The sequence below is a fragment of the Canis aureus genome, chromosome 36, assembly GCF_053574225.1.
Source record: "Canis aureus isolate CA01 chromosome 36, VMU_Caureus_v.1.0, whole genome shotgun sequence".
In the NCBI taxonomy this organism is placed as follows: domain Eukaryota; kingdom Metazoa; phylum Chordata; class Mammalia; order Carnivora; family Canidae; genus Canis; species Canis aureus.
In genome coordinates this window covers 14,384,398-14,401,409 of record NC_135646.1, presented here as the reverse complement: position 1 = coordinate 14,401,409, position 17,012 = coordinate 14,384,398, and the positions used below count along the sequence as shown (strand labels likewise).

Sequence of the window (17,012 nt, the reverse complement as noted above, 5' to 3'; positions counted from 1 at the left end):
ATCTTTAATTTGTACTTAATTTTTTTTTTTTTTTGGCACATATGAGTTTTTCTTTGGTTATAGTTTTGGGATTTTGTTTTCTAACAAATGGACCAAAATACACACAGGATCCAGTGTACTGCTCCATTCTGTCACCTATTTGATTATATTTTCTCTCTCTGTGTTTTTGTTTTTGAGTCTTTTTTATTTAGTGTGTATTTCTTTGGGGTCTTTGCTGCCATTTTAGTATTTTGATTCCTCGTCAACTCTTCTCTGGATAGAATGACAAGATGGAGAAACTTACTTCAAAAAAAAGAACAAGAGGCCTGGGGACCTAATCAGTATGGATATAAGTAAGATGTTGGAATTAGAGTTCAGAATGATTATAAAGATGCTTGTGGGTCTTGAGAAAAGCATAGAAGACTCCAGAGAATCCCTTTCTGGGGAAATAAAAACTAAAATTTAATGAAGTTGAAATAAAAAAGGCTATTAATGAGATGCAATAAAAAATGGAGGCTCTAATTGCTAAGATAAATGAGGTAGAAGAGAGAATTAGTGACCTAGAAGACAAAATGATAGAGAATAAAGCTGAGAAGAAGAGAGATAAACAAGTACTGGATCACCAGGGAAAGATTTGAGAGAGAAGTGATACTATAAAGCAAAACAATAATTAGAATAATTGGGATCCCAGAAGAAGAGGAAAGGGGGGTGTGCAGAAGGTATATCAGAGCAAATTAAATCAGAGAATTTCTCTAATCTGGGGAAAGAAATAGACATCCAAGTCCAGGAGGCACAGATCCCAGCTCAAAATCAATAAAAATAGGTCAACACCCTGACATATCATGGTGAAACTTACAAATTTCAGAGACAAAAAGAAAATCCTGAAAGCAGCTGGGTACAAGAGGTCTGTAATGTAAAATGGTAGAAACGTTAGACTGGCAGCAGATCTAGCCACAGAAACCTAGCAGGCCAAAAGGACTGGCATGATATATTCAGGGTGCTAAGTGAGAAAAATATAGAGCAAAGAATACTTTATACAGCTACGATCTCATTCAGAACAGGAGGAGAGATAAAAAGTTTCCAGGACAAATAGAAACTAAAAGAATTTGTGATCACTAAAACAGCCCTAATAATAATACAAGAAATATTAAAAGGGATCCTCTAAGCGAAGAGAAAGCCCAAAAGTAATGTAGACCAGAAAGGAATAGGGACAATATACAGAAACAGTGACTATAGGTAATACAATGGCACTAAATTTATGTCTTTTAGTAGTTACCCTGAATGTAAATGGGCTGAATGCCCTTAATCAAAAGACACAGGTTATCAGATTGGATAAAAAAGCAAGACCCATTGATATGCTGTCTGCAGGACATCATTTTAGACCTGACACAACCAGACTGAAAGTGAGGGGGTGGAAAACCATTTATCATGCTAATGGACATCAGAAGAAAGCTGAGGTTGTGATCCTTGTATCATACAAAGTAGATTTTAAACCAGACTGTAATAAGACATGAGGAAGGATACTATATCATAATTAAAGGGTCTATCCAGCAAGAAGATCTAACAGTTGTACATATTTATGCCCCTAACATGGGAGCAGCCAGTTACATAAGCCAATTAATAACAAAATTAAAGAGACACATTGAGAATAACAGTAGGGGACTTTTAATACCCCACTCACTGCAATGAACAGATCTTCTAAGCAGAAGATCAACAAGGAAACAAGTTCTTTGAATGACACTCTGGACCAGATGGACTTTGCAAATATATTCAGAACATTCCACCCTAAAACAACATAATACACATTCTTCTCGAGTACACATAGAACATTCTCCACAAGAGACCACAAACTGGATTATAAGTCATATGTCAATCAGTACCAAAAGATTGGGATCATTCACTGTATATTTTCAGACTACAATGCTTTGAAACTGGAACTCAATCACAAGAGAAAATTTGGAAAGAATCCAAATACATGGAGGTTAAAGAGCATCCTACTAAAAAATGAATGGATCAACCAGGAAATTAAAGAATAATTTAAAAAATTCATGGAAACGAATGAAAATGAAAGCACAACTCTTCAAAAACTTTGGGGTGGAGCAAAAGTGGTCCTAAGAGGGAAGTATACAGCAATATAAGTCTTTCTCAAGAAACGAGAAAGGTCTTAAATACACAACCTAACCTTACACTTAAAAGAGCTGGAGAAAGAACGGCAAATAAAGGCTACCCCCAGCAGGAGAAGCGAAATAATAAAGACTAGAGCAGAAATAAATGAAATAGATGCCAGAAGAACAGTCGAACAGATCAACGAAAATAAGAGCATGTTCTTTGAAAGAATAACATCAATAAACCCCTGGCTAGACTTATCAAGAAGAAAAGAGAAAGGACCCAAATAAATAAAATCATGACTGAAAGAGAGACCACAACCAACACTGAAGAAATACAATTACAAGAACATATGCGCAACTAGATGCCAACAGATTAGACAATCTGGAAGAAATGGATGCATTCCTGGAGACATACAAACTACCAAAAATGAAACAAGAAGAAATAGAAAATCTGAATAGACCCATAACCAGCAAGGAAATTGAAGCAGTTATCAAAAACCTCCCAACAAACAAGAGTCCAGGGCCAGATGGCTTCCAGGGGAATTTTACCAAACATTTAAAGAAGAATTAATACTTATTCGTCTGAAGCTGTTTCAAAAATTGAAATGAAAAAACTTCCGAACTCATTCTGTGTGACCAGCATTACCTTAATCCCAAACCAGACAATCACCTCACCAAAAATGAGAATTACAGACCAATATTCCTGACGAACATGGATGAAAAAAATTCTCTCCACATGAGAATATATGATTGTCTTTCTGATTGACTTATTTCTCTTAGCATAATATCTTCTAATTCCACCCATGTCATTGCAAATGGCTAGATTTCATTTTTAGTCAAAATGAAATTTAGTGTATGTATATGTATGTGTATACATATTTGTTTTTGTATATATATATATTTGTATACCACATGCTCTTTATCCATTCATCTGTCAGTGGACATCTGGGCTTCTTTCATAGTTTGGCTATTATGGTCACTGCTGCTATAAACACTGGCGTGCAGGGGTCCCTTCGGATTACTACTTTTCTCATGTAGAATTTAAGAAACAAAATAGGATCATGGGGAAAGAGAAAAAGTAAAACAAGATGAAATCAGAAGTATAAACCATAAGAGACCCTTAATCATAGGAAACAAACTGAGGGTTGCTGGGAGGGAGGAGGGTAGGGGATGGGGTAATTGGGTGATGCACATTAAGGAGGGAATGTAATGAGGTGATGTAAGGAGCACTTGGTATATATGAGACCTGATGAATCACTGACCTCTGCCTCTGAAACCAGTAACACATTATATGTTACTTAGTTGAATTTAAAGAAAATAAACAGAACAAAATTCTCTGTGCTCTGAAGCTTCTGCATGGCTCAGTAGGTTAAGCGTCTGACTCTTGATTTCGGGTCAGGTCGTGAGCTCAGGGTGTGGGATCTCTGCTCAGTGTGAAGTCTGCTTACCCCTCTCCCCACTCATACTCTCTTACAAACAAACAAACAAATAAATAAAATCTTTAAAAAGGAAATTCTCTGTATTCTCCTTTTTTCATTTCTCCCTCCTCCTCAACCCACGGCAACCACTGATCTTTTTATGGTCTCCATAGTTTTTCCTAATCTAGAATGTCATATAGTTAGCCTCATCCAGTATGTAGCCCTTTCACATTGGTTTCCTTCACTTAGTAATATTCATTTAACTTTTCTTCATATCTTCTCATCGCTCGATAACACAGTTCAGCATCCATTATCTGGATATAGCACAGTTTATCCACTTACCTGCTGAAAAATATCTTGGTTATTTCCAAGTTTTGACAAGATGAATAAGGCTACAGTAAACATTTGTGTGCAGGCTTTCATGTGGTCATGTTTTCAGTTCATCTGGATCAATACCAAGGAGTATGATTGTTGGACTACTTGTTAAAGAGTATGATTAGTTTCATAAGAAATAGCCAAACTTGTCTTCCAAAGCGGCTGCACCAGTTTGGATTCCCTAAATAGAAGAAGGGTTGGAGATGGGAGTTGTGCTGTAGTGAAGGGGGGACTGCAGCAAGGGAGTGTGGAGTTAGGGCAGTTTTTTTTTTATTTATTTTTTATTCATAGAGATGCAGAGAGAGAGAGAGAGAGAGAGAGAGGCAGAGGGAGAAGCAGGCTCCATGTAGAGAGCCTGATGTGGGACTCGATCCAGGGTCTCCAGGATCACGCCCTGAGCTGCAGGCGGCACTAAACCACTGCACCACCGGGGCTGCCCAGTTAGGGCAGTTTTTAAAAAGATGGGATGAATTGCAGTATTTCTCTTGGCAGTATACAAATGGAGAAGTAGCTGTGCTAATTTACAGTGGAATTCCATGCGATTTGAATTAATGCTAAGATTGATGTAAATCTTTGGGAAAGATATAGTTTAGTACTATCTCTAAATAAAACTTCAGCCAGCATTCTTACAGTTAGGCTACTTATTATTTGACAGTATATTTGACTAATTTTCTTTTGTTCTTGTTACTTCTGTAGCAGAATATGTGCAGGGATAGTTAGAATGTTAGAGAAGCAGAACACATGGATAATAACGTTCATTGGAAAAGACATTTTAATTAATGGAATAAGACATCTAGTGGTGACATTTCACTAAAAGAATTGTGCCAAGAAATAAATGTTTATTTGAAAAATCTTCTTTATTTGATATCAATGGTTTCTCATAAGCTGTTAAGAATAACTTTTTATAAACTTGTTAGAAACCTGTGAATAATTTCTTACATTTTTTTTTTTTAAAGATTTACTTATTTGGGGAGGGGAGGGAGTGAGAGTGAATCCTCAAATATACTACCTATAGAGTGTGGATCCTGTAGCAAGTCCAAACCAAGAGTTGGACGCTCAACCGACTTAGCTATCTAAGTGCCCCCAAATTATTTTAAAATTATCTTTATCTTCATGCTGGGGAGAGCATAGTTTTTCATTTGACACCTGGTTTTGATTGTCAGCCTTGTTATTATTAGTTGAGTTACCTTAGACAAATTACTTAATCTCTGATTCTTGACTTCTTTATCTGTAGAATGGATTTAGTAGTACCTATTCCATAGTATGCTGTGAGAATTAAATGTGTTTGGTGTCTAACTCATTGTAGATACTTCTGCCTTTTTATCCTTTATTTGGAAGCTAAAATTTGGTTTCATTTTTTTTCTAACTAGAAGCTAACTAAAATTTCTAGCTACAATTTTTTAATAAATAAAAGCTTGCTTGATGCTATAGACATTCCACTTACCATTTATCTGGTAACTTTGCCAAGAGGCAAAATTGAGGATATTATATAAGTGATAATATAACAAGAGAGGAAACACATTTTCACTCATTCTTTTATTGATCAAATTCAAAATATAATTGAGGACAACAATGCAGTTTTAAGAAAGGAATTATTTTTTCATTTGCTTAATTGGGGTTCAAAGTTAATGTTTTTTCTTGTTAGAACATTACAGATGTTCATCTAAAGACATTCTTAGTTCATTGGTTATGCAAAAACTATTTGGCCTGTGGGCCATAGTTTCCTGTTCCTGATCTGCAAGACTATTTCTGCATTTAGTCTATGATTCTTCATATTTGTCAGTTAAAAAAAAAAACACTAGCTTTCAGCATTTTAACAAGAAGAGTTTGTGTCTTTTTCCTTTGAAATATTAATGATCAATTAACTATATCATTGCGTTCCTATCTTTTTCCATAGCGACTTTGCTTTACACTTATTCTGAAATAGTTTTAGACTAACAAAGAAGTTGGACAATTTAGTATCGAGAATTTCTGGATACTCTTTTAATTTCTCCCAATGGTGATATCATACATATAACCATCATAACTACATTTAAAAGTACCCTTAATGTTGGCGAGTAATAAGCATTAATTTAAAAATGAATTTTTGCTATAATTTTATTAATGAAGAGTTTACAACTGTGTTTTCACTTTTTGTTTTTATTTCCAGATCAGCCAGCATTACTAACCTGTCACTGGATCGATCTGGTTCTCCCATGGTATCTTCTTATGAGACATCTGTCAGTCCCCAGGCTAACCGAACATATGTTAGGACAGAGACCACTGAGGATGAACGCAAAATTCTTCTGGTACTGGTCCAGTATCTTTGCTATTTTTGAGCATAAAGATTATGTATCTCACTGATTTTTCTTTTTAAGAAACCTACAAATAGCTAGTTAGCATATAAATTAATAAAGGAAATAATTAGCTTAAGTTTTTATTAGGACCACCTAAGAAAGTGGTCAAGCATTCCATGCTCTTATAATGCATTAATATTTTCTTCATCTTTTTCATCTGGTAAGATAAGAATTCAGGTGCTTACATAGTAAGAGAGCTGAACTTTTAGGTCCCAGAGTGCTTTTAAATTTTGAAACACGCACATGGAATGCTTTGTATACCTTTACTACTGTATGTTTATATGAGATAATAATCAGTTTTTATTGAATTTATCTTTTGTAAAATACTGTGTTTAATCCTGAAAGTGACTCCAAAGAGATGGAAAATGGCTTCTTTCCTCAAGCTTAAAATTTAAAAGGTAGAAATAAGGCTGATGGGCATATCCTTAATAGTAAAAAAGTAATACTTTATTAATAGGAAATAGATCATTAGTAGTGAGGGCATCAGGAAAGGCTTTAAACTGAAAGCTTGGCTTGGACCTGGAAGATGGATTTGGGCAGGCAGTGAGGAAAACAAATCTTATTTAAAGGTATGACAAGGTATAGAGGTGAAAATATGCATGACATATTCAATGGACCAAAGTAGGATTTATTAGTTAGGAGATGTTGGGAGAGTGATTAAGTTGGCGTGTATGAGCAGTGAGAATGGAAGTTACTTGGGGTTACCTGGTGGAACATGGTGATTTCAGCCTTTACAAGTTTAGATTTGAACCCATAGGTGCTGAGCAATGTTGGAAGTTTTTTTGAGCAGGGAGTGATTCACTGAAGGCCTTTCTTTAGGAAGATTCGCCTGGCAGTTGGTTACAGGTGAGAGGAGTGAGAAGCTGCTGGAGTGAAGGCTACAAGAAATCAATTGGTGTGATTGACTGTTCTGCCCTTTCTCTTGCCCTGTTTCCAAAGAGGAGGAGATTTCGCAATTTTGTATTGCAATTTTGTATTTCAATAACTAGGAGACTGATCATATATGCCATTGAGTGAAAAAATTATTTGGGATCTTTTTTTTTCTTAAAGATTTTATTTATTTATTTATTTATTTATTTGTTTGTTTGTTTATTTATTTATTTGAGAGAGAGAACAAGAATAAGCAGTGGGTGGGGGTGGGGGCAGAGGGTGGAGCAGGCTCCCTTTGGGAGCCTGACATGGGGCTTGATCCCAGGACCCTGAGATCATAACCTGAGCTGAAGGCAACCACCCAACCAGCCAAGCCACCGAGGTGCCCTGGGATAGTTGGTTTTTAAGAGAAAAAGTTACATTTGGGATTAGATGAGCTAAGTTCAAGCTGTTCCCCATGGACATGTCCTTTCTATTAAATGGTATGAGTTGGCTCTGACAAATCTGAATTGAATTTCCTTTTATGCATTTAAAAATCACAGGAAAGAAGCTGCAAAGGTATATAGCATCTTTCTCAAGAGTAATTATTTGCTTATAATGTGATTTCAGGACAGCGTTCAGTTAAAGGACCTGTGGAAGAAAATCTGCCATCACAGTAGTGGAATGGAATTTCAGGATCACCGTTACTGGCTGAGAACACATCCCAACTGCATTGTGGGAAAAGAATTAGTTAACTGGTTAATCCGAAATGGACACATTGCCACAAGGTAATGTGATTGTAAGAAACATTTTTCAATATTATTAATTACTTTATTTTTAATGAGGCCATAATGTTACAGATATAAGGGGAGCAAATTTTGTAAATGGGATGCTGTTTGTTTCCTGCATTGGTGCTTGGGTGCTAATGACTCACCCCTCCTCCCTTCTGGGTTTTAACCAGTAGTGAATAGATGCAAGGAGCAAATGGGGTCACAGTTTACCTTACTTATTAAAAGCATAAGTGTGTAGTAGTTCCCCAACACAAAGCTCTCCGATTAAGCAGGATTGGGGAATGTACCTAGATATTAAGACCACAGTGGATTCTCCGGCTACAGTTTCCTAATCTGGACATTGCAACCTGTCCAATGAAATTGAGTTCATAAGTTACACTTGGAGTGTCCTAACTCGCCTCAGGAATCATTTATGAGAAAGAGACAGACAGGTCCTATTGCCTTTCAAGGCAGCATGTCTCTGAGTTATTCTATTGATTAGATTAGCTACTCCTTTCCTGGAAGAAATGAGTATGTAAAAAGAGAGAGTAAAAGCTTTAGCAGTGAAGCCCTGGGGTCTAGTTTTGGCTATTTCTTTTTAGTTTTATGCTTTTACTGAAGTTATTTAATCTCTTTGAGCCTTGAAACTCTCAAATCCAATGTGAGGAGAATATATGGTCCTGTGAAGAAGCTGTGAGAATGAAAATGAAATAATATGGGCTAAAGTGTTTTATAAATTGTGAAGTGCCTTATAAGTTCAATGTGTAAAGTATCTATTTCATGTTTATATGTTTAAGTGTATATATATATATATATGTATATATACACACAGTCTGTTATATACATGTATTAAGTTTTATGTATATGCACATGCATATATAAATATTTTTGTAATATTTGGTATTGTCTTCTTACTGAGATAGTAAGCTCCTTGAGGGCAGGAACCATGCTAGTGTCACCATTTTGTTTTACTCTAGTGAGGACAGGGGTATGCTGCATTCAGCACTTGATACGTGTGTGTCGTAAGTCAAATTCAGTTTTGGTAGGACTGCCTTACCAGCAGGTTCTCTTTGACTCTGTATCTGGGAAAATCTTTAAATTTAGCTTCAAGTCTTGCTTGTTTTGCCCAGTACCTATTCACGGACCATTTGTAATTCCAGCTGTAAATAGAACGGAAAAAAATTCAGTTTCTCTCTCATCTTGTACCTGGGAAATTACTCTGACTTTTAAGTCTTTATTTTCATTGGTCTTAATTCAGGGCACAAGCTATAGCAATCGGACAAGCGATGGTTGATGGACGTTGGCTGGATTGTGTCAGTCATCATGACCAGCTTTTCAGAGATGAGTACGCGCTGTACAGACCACTGCAGGTACTTTTCCACGTCACCGCTCCCGAGAGTATGGGTGGCTTATATGAAGTCTTTCTTCATCGGTGGGAATAAAGAGTAGTTGAATTAGCCAGAGATACATTTTCCTAACACGTTTTCCCTGTTGTTTGAAAGTTAAAAACATTTTTTACTTGGTAGGTAGGAGTGATGAAAAACCTATTGGAACTGGACACTTTTCAGTTGCTTGGCCTCATGGGGTTATAGTTGCTTGTCATTTACCTTTAATGGTTTTCAGTTTCACTGTGTCCGTGTTTTCAGGACCAGGAGAGAGTATGCATAACAAAATGATGGAAAAAATTTAGTATCACCAAGGTGGTAGATTTTGATACATTAGCGGTTTTAAATTGTATAGCAGGGGTAGAACAAGGGATATGTATTTATCTTTTTACTTTAATTAGGGAAGTGGAAATTATTTAAAATAGAACTTTTTTTTTTTTTTAAAAGATAAGCTTTCACTTTTGGTTTATGTTAATTTGATACAGTGTTTAGGAATACCTTTGTGAACTAAAATTGGAAACTCGAAGGTTAGAAAAGACAAATGACCAAAAAGACTGGTGTGGTGGTGTTAAAATTTTAATAGTTGTTTTCCAGAATATGTCGTAGCTTTGGCAGAGGATTAGAATAAATTCTAAACCAGGTTCATTCTCAGGACTGAAAAGGATGAAACACTGTAAAATCCATATATTATGTTTTGCTCAGAATAAGCTGCCTAAACCTACTGATGAATGACACTTAATGATTTTCAGAGTGGAATTGTCAGCATTAATGCTGGCTTACAACTTAATCTCTATTAATTTGCTTATTTTTATGTAAATTTATTTAGTGGTTAGCGTTGTAGAAGTATTGGGCTGGAGTTTTTTGTAGTGTGACAGACTCACCCGGTTGCCATTGAAGTTGAATTACTTGGATCTTTCCAGAGTACAGAATTTTCTGAGACCCCTTCTCCAGACAGTGACTCAGTGAACTCCGTGGAAGGACACTCTGAGCCATCCTGGTTTAAAGACATAAAGTTTGATGACAGTGACACAGAACAGATAGCTGAAGAAGGTGACGATAATTTGACGAGTGAGTGTAAACTTTCTAACATTTTAGTTTTTATGACTCATTACTGTGTATATGTGATGATATGGGTGTTTTGTTTTAGTTGAAACAGTTCTGTTTTAAGTTGTATAGCACCATCTAAATGTAAACATCCGATAGCCATCCTTGTTCTAGATACAGTATTTTCTTAAGAAACCAACTTGTTAGGCTACTGGCGTTTTCAGATTTTGCCATAGTCTCTAGTTTGCAGCAGCTTAAAAATAACTCTGAGCTAATATCGCAGCAGACAACTTTCTCACCTCTTCACTATGATACCAGACTCTCTCTCTGCAGAACCTCCAATATATTTCTCCATCTTAAAAACTCCTATTTAATGTGTCCAAATTCTATGAAGTCTCCACAGAAGTACATGAAAATACTGTATCCATTTTGGTATTGCACATTGGGCTTGTATATTAAAAGAACATTTTTCTCCTTTCCTCCGATACCCTGGTGAAACCCATTTTTACCCGCCTCCTCTCCCTATATCTCTTTCCCCCCGACACTAAAAGACTCTGCCAGTCCTAGCAAGCGCACATCAGTCAGCAGTTTCCAGTCCACAGTGGACAGTGACTCAGCCGCTTCCATCAGCCTGAACGTGGAGCTGGACAACGTGAACTTCCATATCAAGAAGCCCTCCAAGTACCCACATGTGCCCCCTCACCCTGCTGACCAAAAAGGTAGGAGGTAGTTCCCGTCTGGAATCCAGCAACAGGCTGGAGAGCTGGGCCCCAGGATCTCAGGCAGCCTGTCCTCCTGGCTTCCTCTGTCCCATGTGGCGGAGGGGCTTGGGTGTTGGGTTCTGTTCCACCCTTTCTCAGCTTCCCCACACCTCCTCCGCAGACTTTTTTTGGTTGATTCCTTGGATTTCTCGTTTTCTCCCTCAGTACCACCACACCCAATTTAAAGCTTTACTTGTACAAATCTTTAAAAAGAATGACCTCTTTATCAGGAACTACTACCACTGCTCTTCCCTTGGCATAATGTGCAACTTCCAAGGTGGCATTTCTTTGCATTTATAACATGGATGTTCTGCTCTATTCATTTCTCTTTCTTTAACATTTTAAAGCCTATTTGCTTCTGCTATTAACCAGTAACATAGTATTTCACTAAATCTTCTCAGGTGCTTAAACTGTATTGGGAAAATACACGGTCCAAAACCTCTTTCTACTATAATTTAATGTGCTTCTTATGGAAAGAACAGATGGAAGATTCAAATTTCTGTCCTGATATCATTGTATTTTTTCCATGGTTTCTAACCATGATGAAGCTTCTCACGGATGTTTGTCTGCAGGGAAGGATCATGTTGATCGTACTCTCACGTGTACTCCTAGGCCACACAGTAGTTGTTTTCCTTTGTCAATAAAATATCATTCTTGTGTCCACCTCAACAACAAAAAAAGAGCTTGTGATGATGTATATGCCATATTTATAAAAAAAGTCTTTCTGAGTAATACAAAGTGAATTTGTTATAGCTGTTATATAGTTGTCTTATTTGAGGGTTTATTCTGCTGACTCAAAAATAATAATGGCCATATTCAAAAGACATTCGGTATAAAAGGAAAAATAAATCATTGCTAAAATCTAATCTAGTAGTACATAAAAAATGAAATATTTTTAAAAAACGGATGTGTCGAGATTCACTTCATTGGATATAATTAAAAGCCAAATTCAATTTTAGCCCTAAAGAGGTATTATGTAAAAGTAAATAAATAAATAAATAAATACCTACATAAGTAATTGTGAGATTTCATTATGTTGTAGTAACTACTAAAATATCATTATAAAGATGAAACAACTTATTCCATGATTTCACCTGGAACTTGAATTTTTAACATTTAGCTCTCTAAAGTTGGTTTGTTTCCTTAGATTGGAAATGCTGTCTAATTCCTTGCTACTTACTATTTTTGCATCTAAAAATATGGTCAGGAAAGAGAAGCTTTTGAATCTAAACATCTATGTTAAAATAATTGGAAACAAATTCTGTGACTAATTTCTGATGATTGTCAATATTAACCATTATCTTCAAGATGTGGTAAGAAAGCTTTAAGGGTTACAGTAATAGGGGGAAAAAAGAAGAGGGGCAAACCATAAAATAGACTTACCTATCTATAGAGAACAATCTGAAGGTTGATGGAGGGAAGGTGGGCAGGGGGATGGGCTAATGGGTGATGGGTATTAGGGAAGGCACTTGTGATGAGCATTGAAGTTTATATGTAAGTGATGAATCACTAAATTCTGCTGAAATTAATATTGTACTATATGTTAACTAAATGGAATTTAAATAAGAAATTGAAACAATAGCAAGTTATAGTAATAAAAAGGTATATTTTATTAAAAACTAGAAATTTAGAGAGGATGTGGTAAAAGAGGAGACTTGACTAGCATTAAACATGAGTAAGATACATATCTTTGTGGGAATTCTCAAAATAAATCGTAAACATGGTGGAAAACTTTTGAGTGAGTATGAAAGGACAGTGGAGTAGACATGACACTTGGATGAGATGAACTGTGGTTCCCCTGGAGCATACTGGGTGATGCTTTTGTAATAGAAATGACAGATGTGGGTCCAGATTGCACTGGTGGATGGAGTAAATGCCAGTGATGTCTCCGAAAAGATTTTGAAAATTGTGATACAAAGAAAGGACACTACTATGGGGAAGTTGATACAATATTAATTGAAGCTTCTCCCCCTCGCCCCCATCATGATAATTTTATCAGGAAAAAACACATATGGTTAAAAGGAAAGTCAAGTCCAAGATAATGAAGATAGAGAATGCCTGGTTATTTCAAATAAGTCTTTTGCCAGGTTCAGGCAAAATATATATCAGGTTATTAAAAGAATTTAGAGCTGTGATCATGGGGCCAGGGTTTGTTATCTTTGAAGAATTAGGGAGAAAAGGAGGTTCAGATGATTCTAGTGACAGAGGCATTAAAATTTTGTAAAAAAAATAAGTTTTTGATTTGACGTTGGAAGTTGACAATATTGTAGAAAAAATTAATGAAGAGGATGTACTGTATTATTTAGAAAAGGGGTTGGTTGGTGCCTGGGCACCAGTGTTGGTTAACTAAAATAAACAACAATCTCATTTCCTTCTTTTATGGTGGTGTGAGATTGTTAGCTCAGAAGACTGTGGTAGATACTGTTGTCTTTTATGTTTATAAGACATTTAACGATCTCAGTAACCTTGTGGACAGAGGACAGTTTCACATTTGAAATATGTTAAAGGGGGAGTTACAGGCAGTAGTTATATTTACCTTTTAAAAGCACACGTTCTGGAGTCTCTATGAGTCTCTATATAAAAAGCACACATTAAAGAGATTAGTGTGTTTGGCAGTTGTAAGAACTTAGTAATGTCACTATTAATAGAACACATGGATTTGTACTTTGTATAATGATTGTGCCAAATATTGAAAGAGTAACCTGATAGCAAAAGGAGAGGGATGCTCACAGGTTATGCTATAGGGCTGTCTTTATTCCATGTAGCTCAGCAAGTTTTTGGTCAGTACTTTTAATGTTTTCCAGATTCACAAATCATTCAAGTATGGAAAGAATAACATGTTGGATAGCAGAATGGAATCTAAAGATCTTTATTTTCTTAAGCAGTAGACTGAGACCAATAGGATGAAACTTAACACATTTAAATATAAAAGAATGTAATTAGGCTTACAAAGTTTACTATTAGTACTCTGGAGAAAACTGTTCTTGATAGTTGATCTGATGTTGCCTGAGAGAAATTGTTTATTTAGTGTATGGCTGAAGGAAAAGCTAGGTTCAGGAGTTAGCAGGAGTGAGCTTTTGCTGCTGTGTCCTGGAGGTGTTCAGGTGGTATCTGAATGTCCACCTTTCAGAGTCATTGAGGACTGATGCCTACATTGGATAAAAGGTTAAGTAGACTTGGTGACTTCTAAGTTTCCTTTTAACTCTGAATCTGAAATGAGAAATCTAGATCTAGAATTTTAAAAGAATTATAAGAAATGTAAGGAATCCTTTAGCCTATTCAGTAAGGATATAATGGAGAACATTCCAACATCAGAAAGGGGGTAATTATTAAGGTCATGTGCAACTAGGAGTCTAAAATTTGAGGACTTTTAAATCCTTTAATAAAAGTTTCTGGCTTTCACAGTTCCATCCTGTTAGTTTTTAGCATACTAACAAGAATTGTTCTTTTTCTATTTTTGTGAAGTTGAGTACAATAATTTTTTATTTTTTATATTTTTTATTTTTATTTTTTGCTTTGTAGTTAAGATTAACACCAATTACCAGAAAGTAAAGATCGTCACAGTGAAGTGTAGTAAGGTGAAAGAATAATACACTCGTCTGTCTCCGTTTTTCCATCCTCTTAAAATATAAATGGGAATGGGTGATTTTTATTTTTTCATTGAAGTTAAAGGATATTTGTTAAATATTTTCTTAGGAATAATTCATTATCTTCCAAGGCTGAGGAAATTTGGATTTCTAAAATTGACATATCTGTACTTAAAAAATACCTGGTATTTTTTTATCTTATGTAAGCAAACCTCTCATTTTCATAAACTTGTAAAGCTGGAACAGTGCGATCTTGCTTGTTTAGTTTTTCACTATTGGTAAAGCTTGGGGAGTTGTACAGTTAAAATATACTTTGTTATGTGTTGCAAGCCAGATTCTGAACCAGTCTTGACAAGTTAGTGAATTGAACCTAGAGAAGTGAAAATCATAGCTTCTATGAGCCTCTAGATCTAACTTCCCATTTATAGGAAAATCTATAGAAGCAAGTTAAACAGCACCATGAGGAAACAGTCTGGTCAAGTGTAGAATATGGGACATTCCACAGGACATGTGCCCTGAGTTCTTTCAAAATTCAATATCATGACAAAGTAAAAAGGTTGGGGGTTTTCTTTGGACTAAAAGAGAATGAAGGAAATGTAGCATATGAACCTTACTAGATCCAGGTTTGAGGCAAAAAATTTATTAAAGCATTTTGGGGACAGATAAATTTGGAGAATGTGCCTTAATTTCATATTAAAACACTGTCAATTTTTTTTTAAAAGACGTCAATTTTCTTAAGTATGTAAATGATATTTTGGCTATAGAGAAGAATGCCCTTATTTTTAAGAAATGTATACTAAAGTATTGGTGGTCAAGTGTTATGATGTGTATAGCTTCATATGGTTAGGGAAAAATACATACATGTAGATAGGAATCAGATGCTGATTGTTAACAATTGTTGAATCTAGGTGAAGGGTGTACAGTATTTTCTGTATGTTTGAAAATCATCATCTCATATATACGTATATACATATATATACTTAATCTTTAGTATGAAAAGTAAAGCTTGAAAGCCAATATATTAGTTGAACAAACAGGTTGGCATTGCTTATTTCTGTGTCGGAGGTGTAGAAATAAAGTATATAATGTTTTTATTTGTCCACATACTTAATTTATTGTATTCGGCATGGTACACTTTGAATTTTCAATGTAAAACTTTTTCTCTGCTTTCTTGTTGAAAGAATGAGCATATTGGCTTATAAACATAGCAGCTTCTGAAGCTCATTTGCTATAAGTGAAGTCTACTTGGAAAGAATTTTGTGGAGAACCTTTATTTTGAAAGGCTTAAAATACACTGTGGTTTAGTTTGCATAGTAGAAAGAACTTTACTGAGCTATGCTTGGTCACGGACGCAAAAAAAAGTTCATGGGGAAGTAAAGAATAAGTTTCACTTGTAAGAAAAATCATATTCTAAAGTTCTAAAAGAACACTACAAGTGTTCAGTTATGGCAACTATTTGCCAGTGTTCAGTTAGAATTTTGAAAAACTGAAACCCGAATTTGAAAGCTCTTAAACCCTGATGATTTAACTCATTCCTTGCCAATGTCACTTTTGTATTATTTATGCTTTGTAACACGTAGCCTAGAATTTGAAAAACAAAAACAAAAACAGAACCTTTTATTGTTTTGAGTGTCTTCTCTGTCTATGAACTCTTTTGTACATAGAGTGATTATTTGTGAAATCATACAGTTATACATGAGAAAAAATAGTGTAGCTTTTTAGGCTTGTCATACCTAAATTACTGAAGATTTCAATTTTCATAAACTGGCTCAGCCTTATAAAGGGAAAAGCAATCTGTTAAAGATTATCTGGCATTACTGCTTCAAAGTTCTGTTGAGTTATTATTCAAGTCTCTTAAATGTAGCAAGAAGTGTGTGGAATAAGGATAAAGATACATTTTAGCCTAAAGCTTTCTTGAATTGGTGGGGCAGAGTTGGGTTTAGTATGAGTAATACTTTGTGTGTAGGTGTGTTCTCTGTATAATTACGCGGCGTGTTATAGTCATAAGTCTCCTTTTCTTCCTCCTCTGCTCTCTCCCTGGTATGCAGAATATTTGATTTCTGACAATGGAGGACAACAACTCTCAATAAGTGACGCCTTCATCAAAGGTAATTTTATCAAAAGCTGTACATGGGATAGTGGGTCTAATTTGTGAGGATGTACTTGGGTCCTAGCACATTGATTGGCACAGAGTACGTACTGAAAATAAATATTACTTTAGTGCTATGGCAGCACAGGTTTTAATATGCATGGTAACTCTGAGAATGTTGGGAATTAAAAATATAAACTTGGACTAGGTTTGAGAGAAGACATCTGATCTGAAAAGAAGTTGTTTAAAAGCTTTTAAATAGAATTTGAATTTTATTCTTTTAAAGGCATAGTTTATGCTTTCCGAATCAT

General features: G+C 35.5%; 1 protein-coding gene across 5 annotated transcripts in view; it reads left to right on the top strand.

Moving 5' to 3' along the window:
* PIKFYVE (phosphoinositide kinase, FYVE-type zinc finger containing) overlaps positions 1 to 17,012 on the top strand; it is an 83,423-nt gene that overhangs the window by 22,625 nt on the left and 43,786 nt on the right. For 3 of the 5 annotated variants that reach the window (XM_077885360.1, XM_077885361.1, XM_077885359.1), the window contains 6 exons: positions 6,030 to 6,168; positions 7,696 to 7,853; positions 9,094 to 9,205; positions 10,141 to 10,288; positions 10,816 to 10,983; positions 16,661 to 16,720. In XM_077885360.1, coding sequence (XP_077741486.1) covers positions 6,030 to 6,168; positions 7,696 to 7,853; positions 9,094 to 9,205; positions 10,141 to 10,288; positions 10,816 to 10,983; positions 16,661 to 16,720 — 785 coding nt within the window. Of the gene's footprint in view, positions 1 to 6,029; positions 6,169 to 7,695; positions 7,854 to 9,093; positions 9,206 to 10,140; positions 10,289 to 10,815; positions 10,995 to 16,660; positions 16,721 to 17,012 lie in introns of those variants that run through there. The other 2 variants (XM_077885362.1, XM_077885363.1) reach the window with 2 other exon arrangements.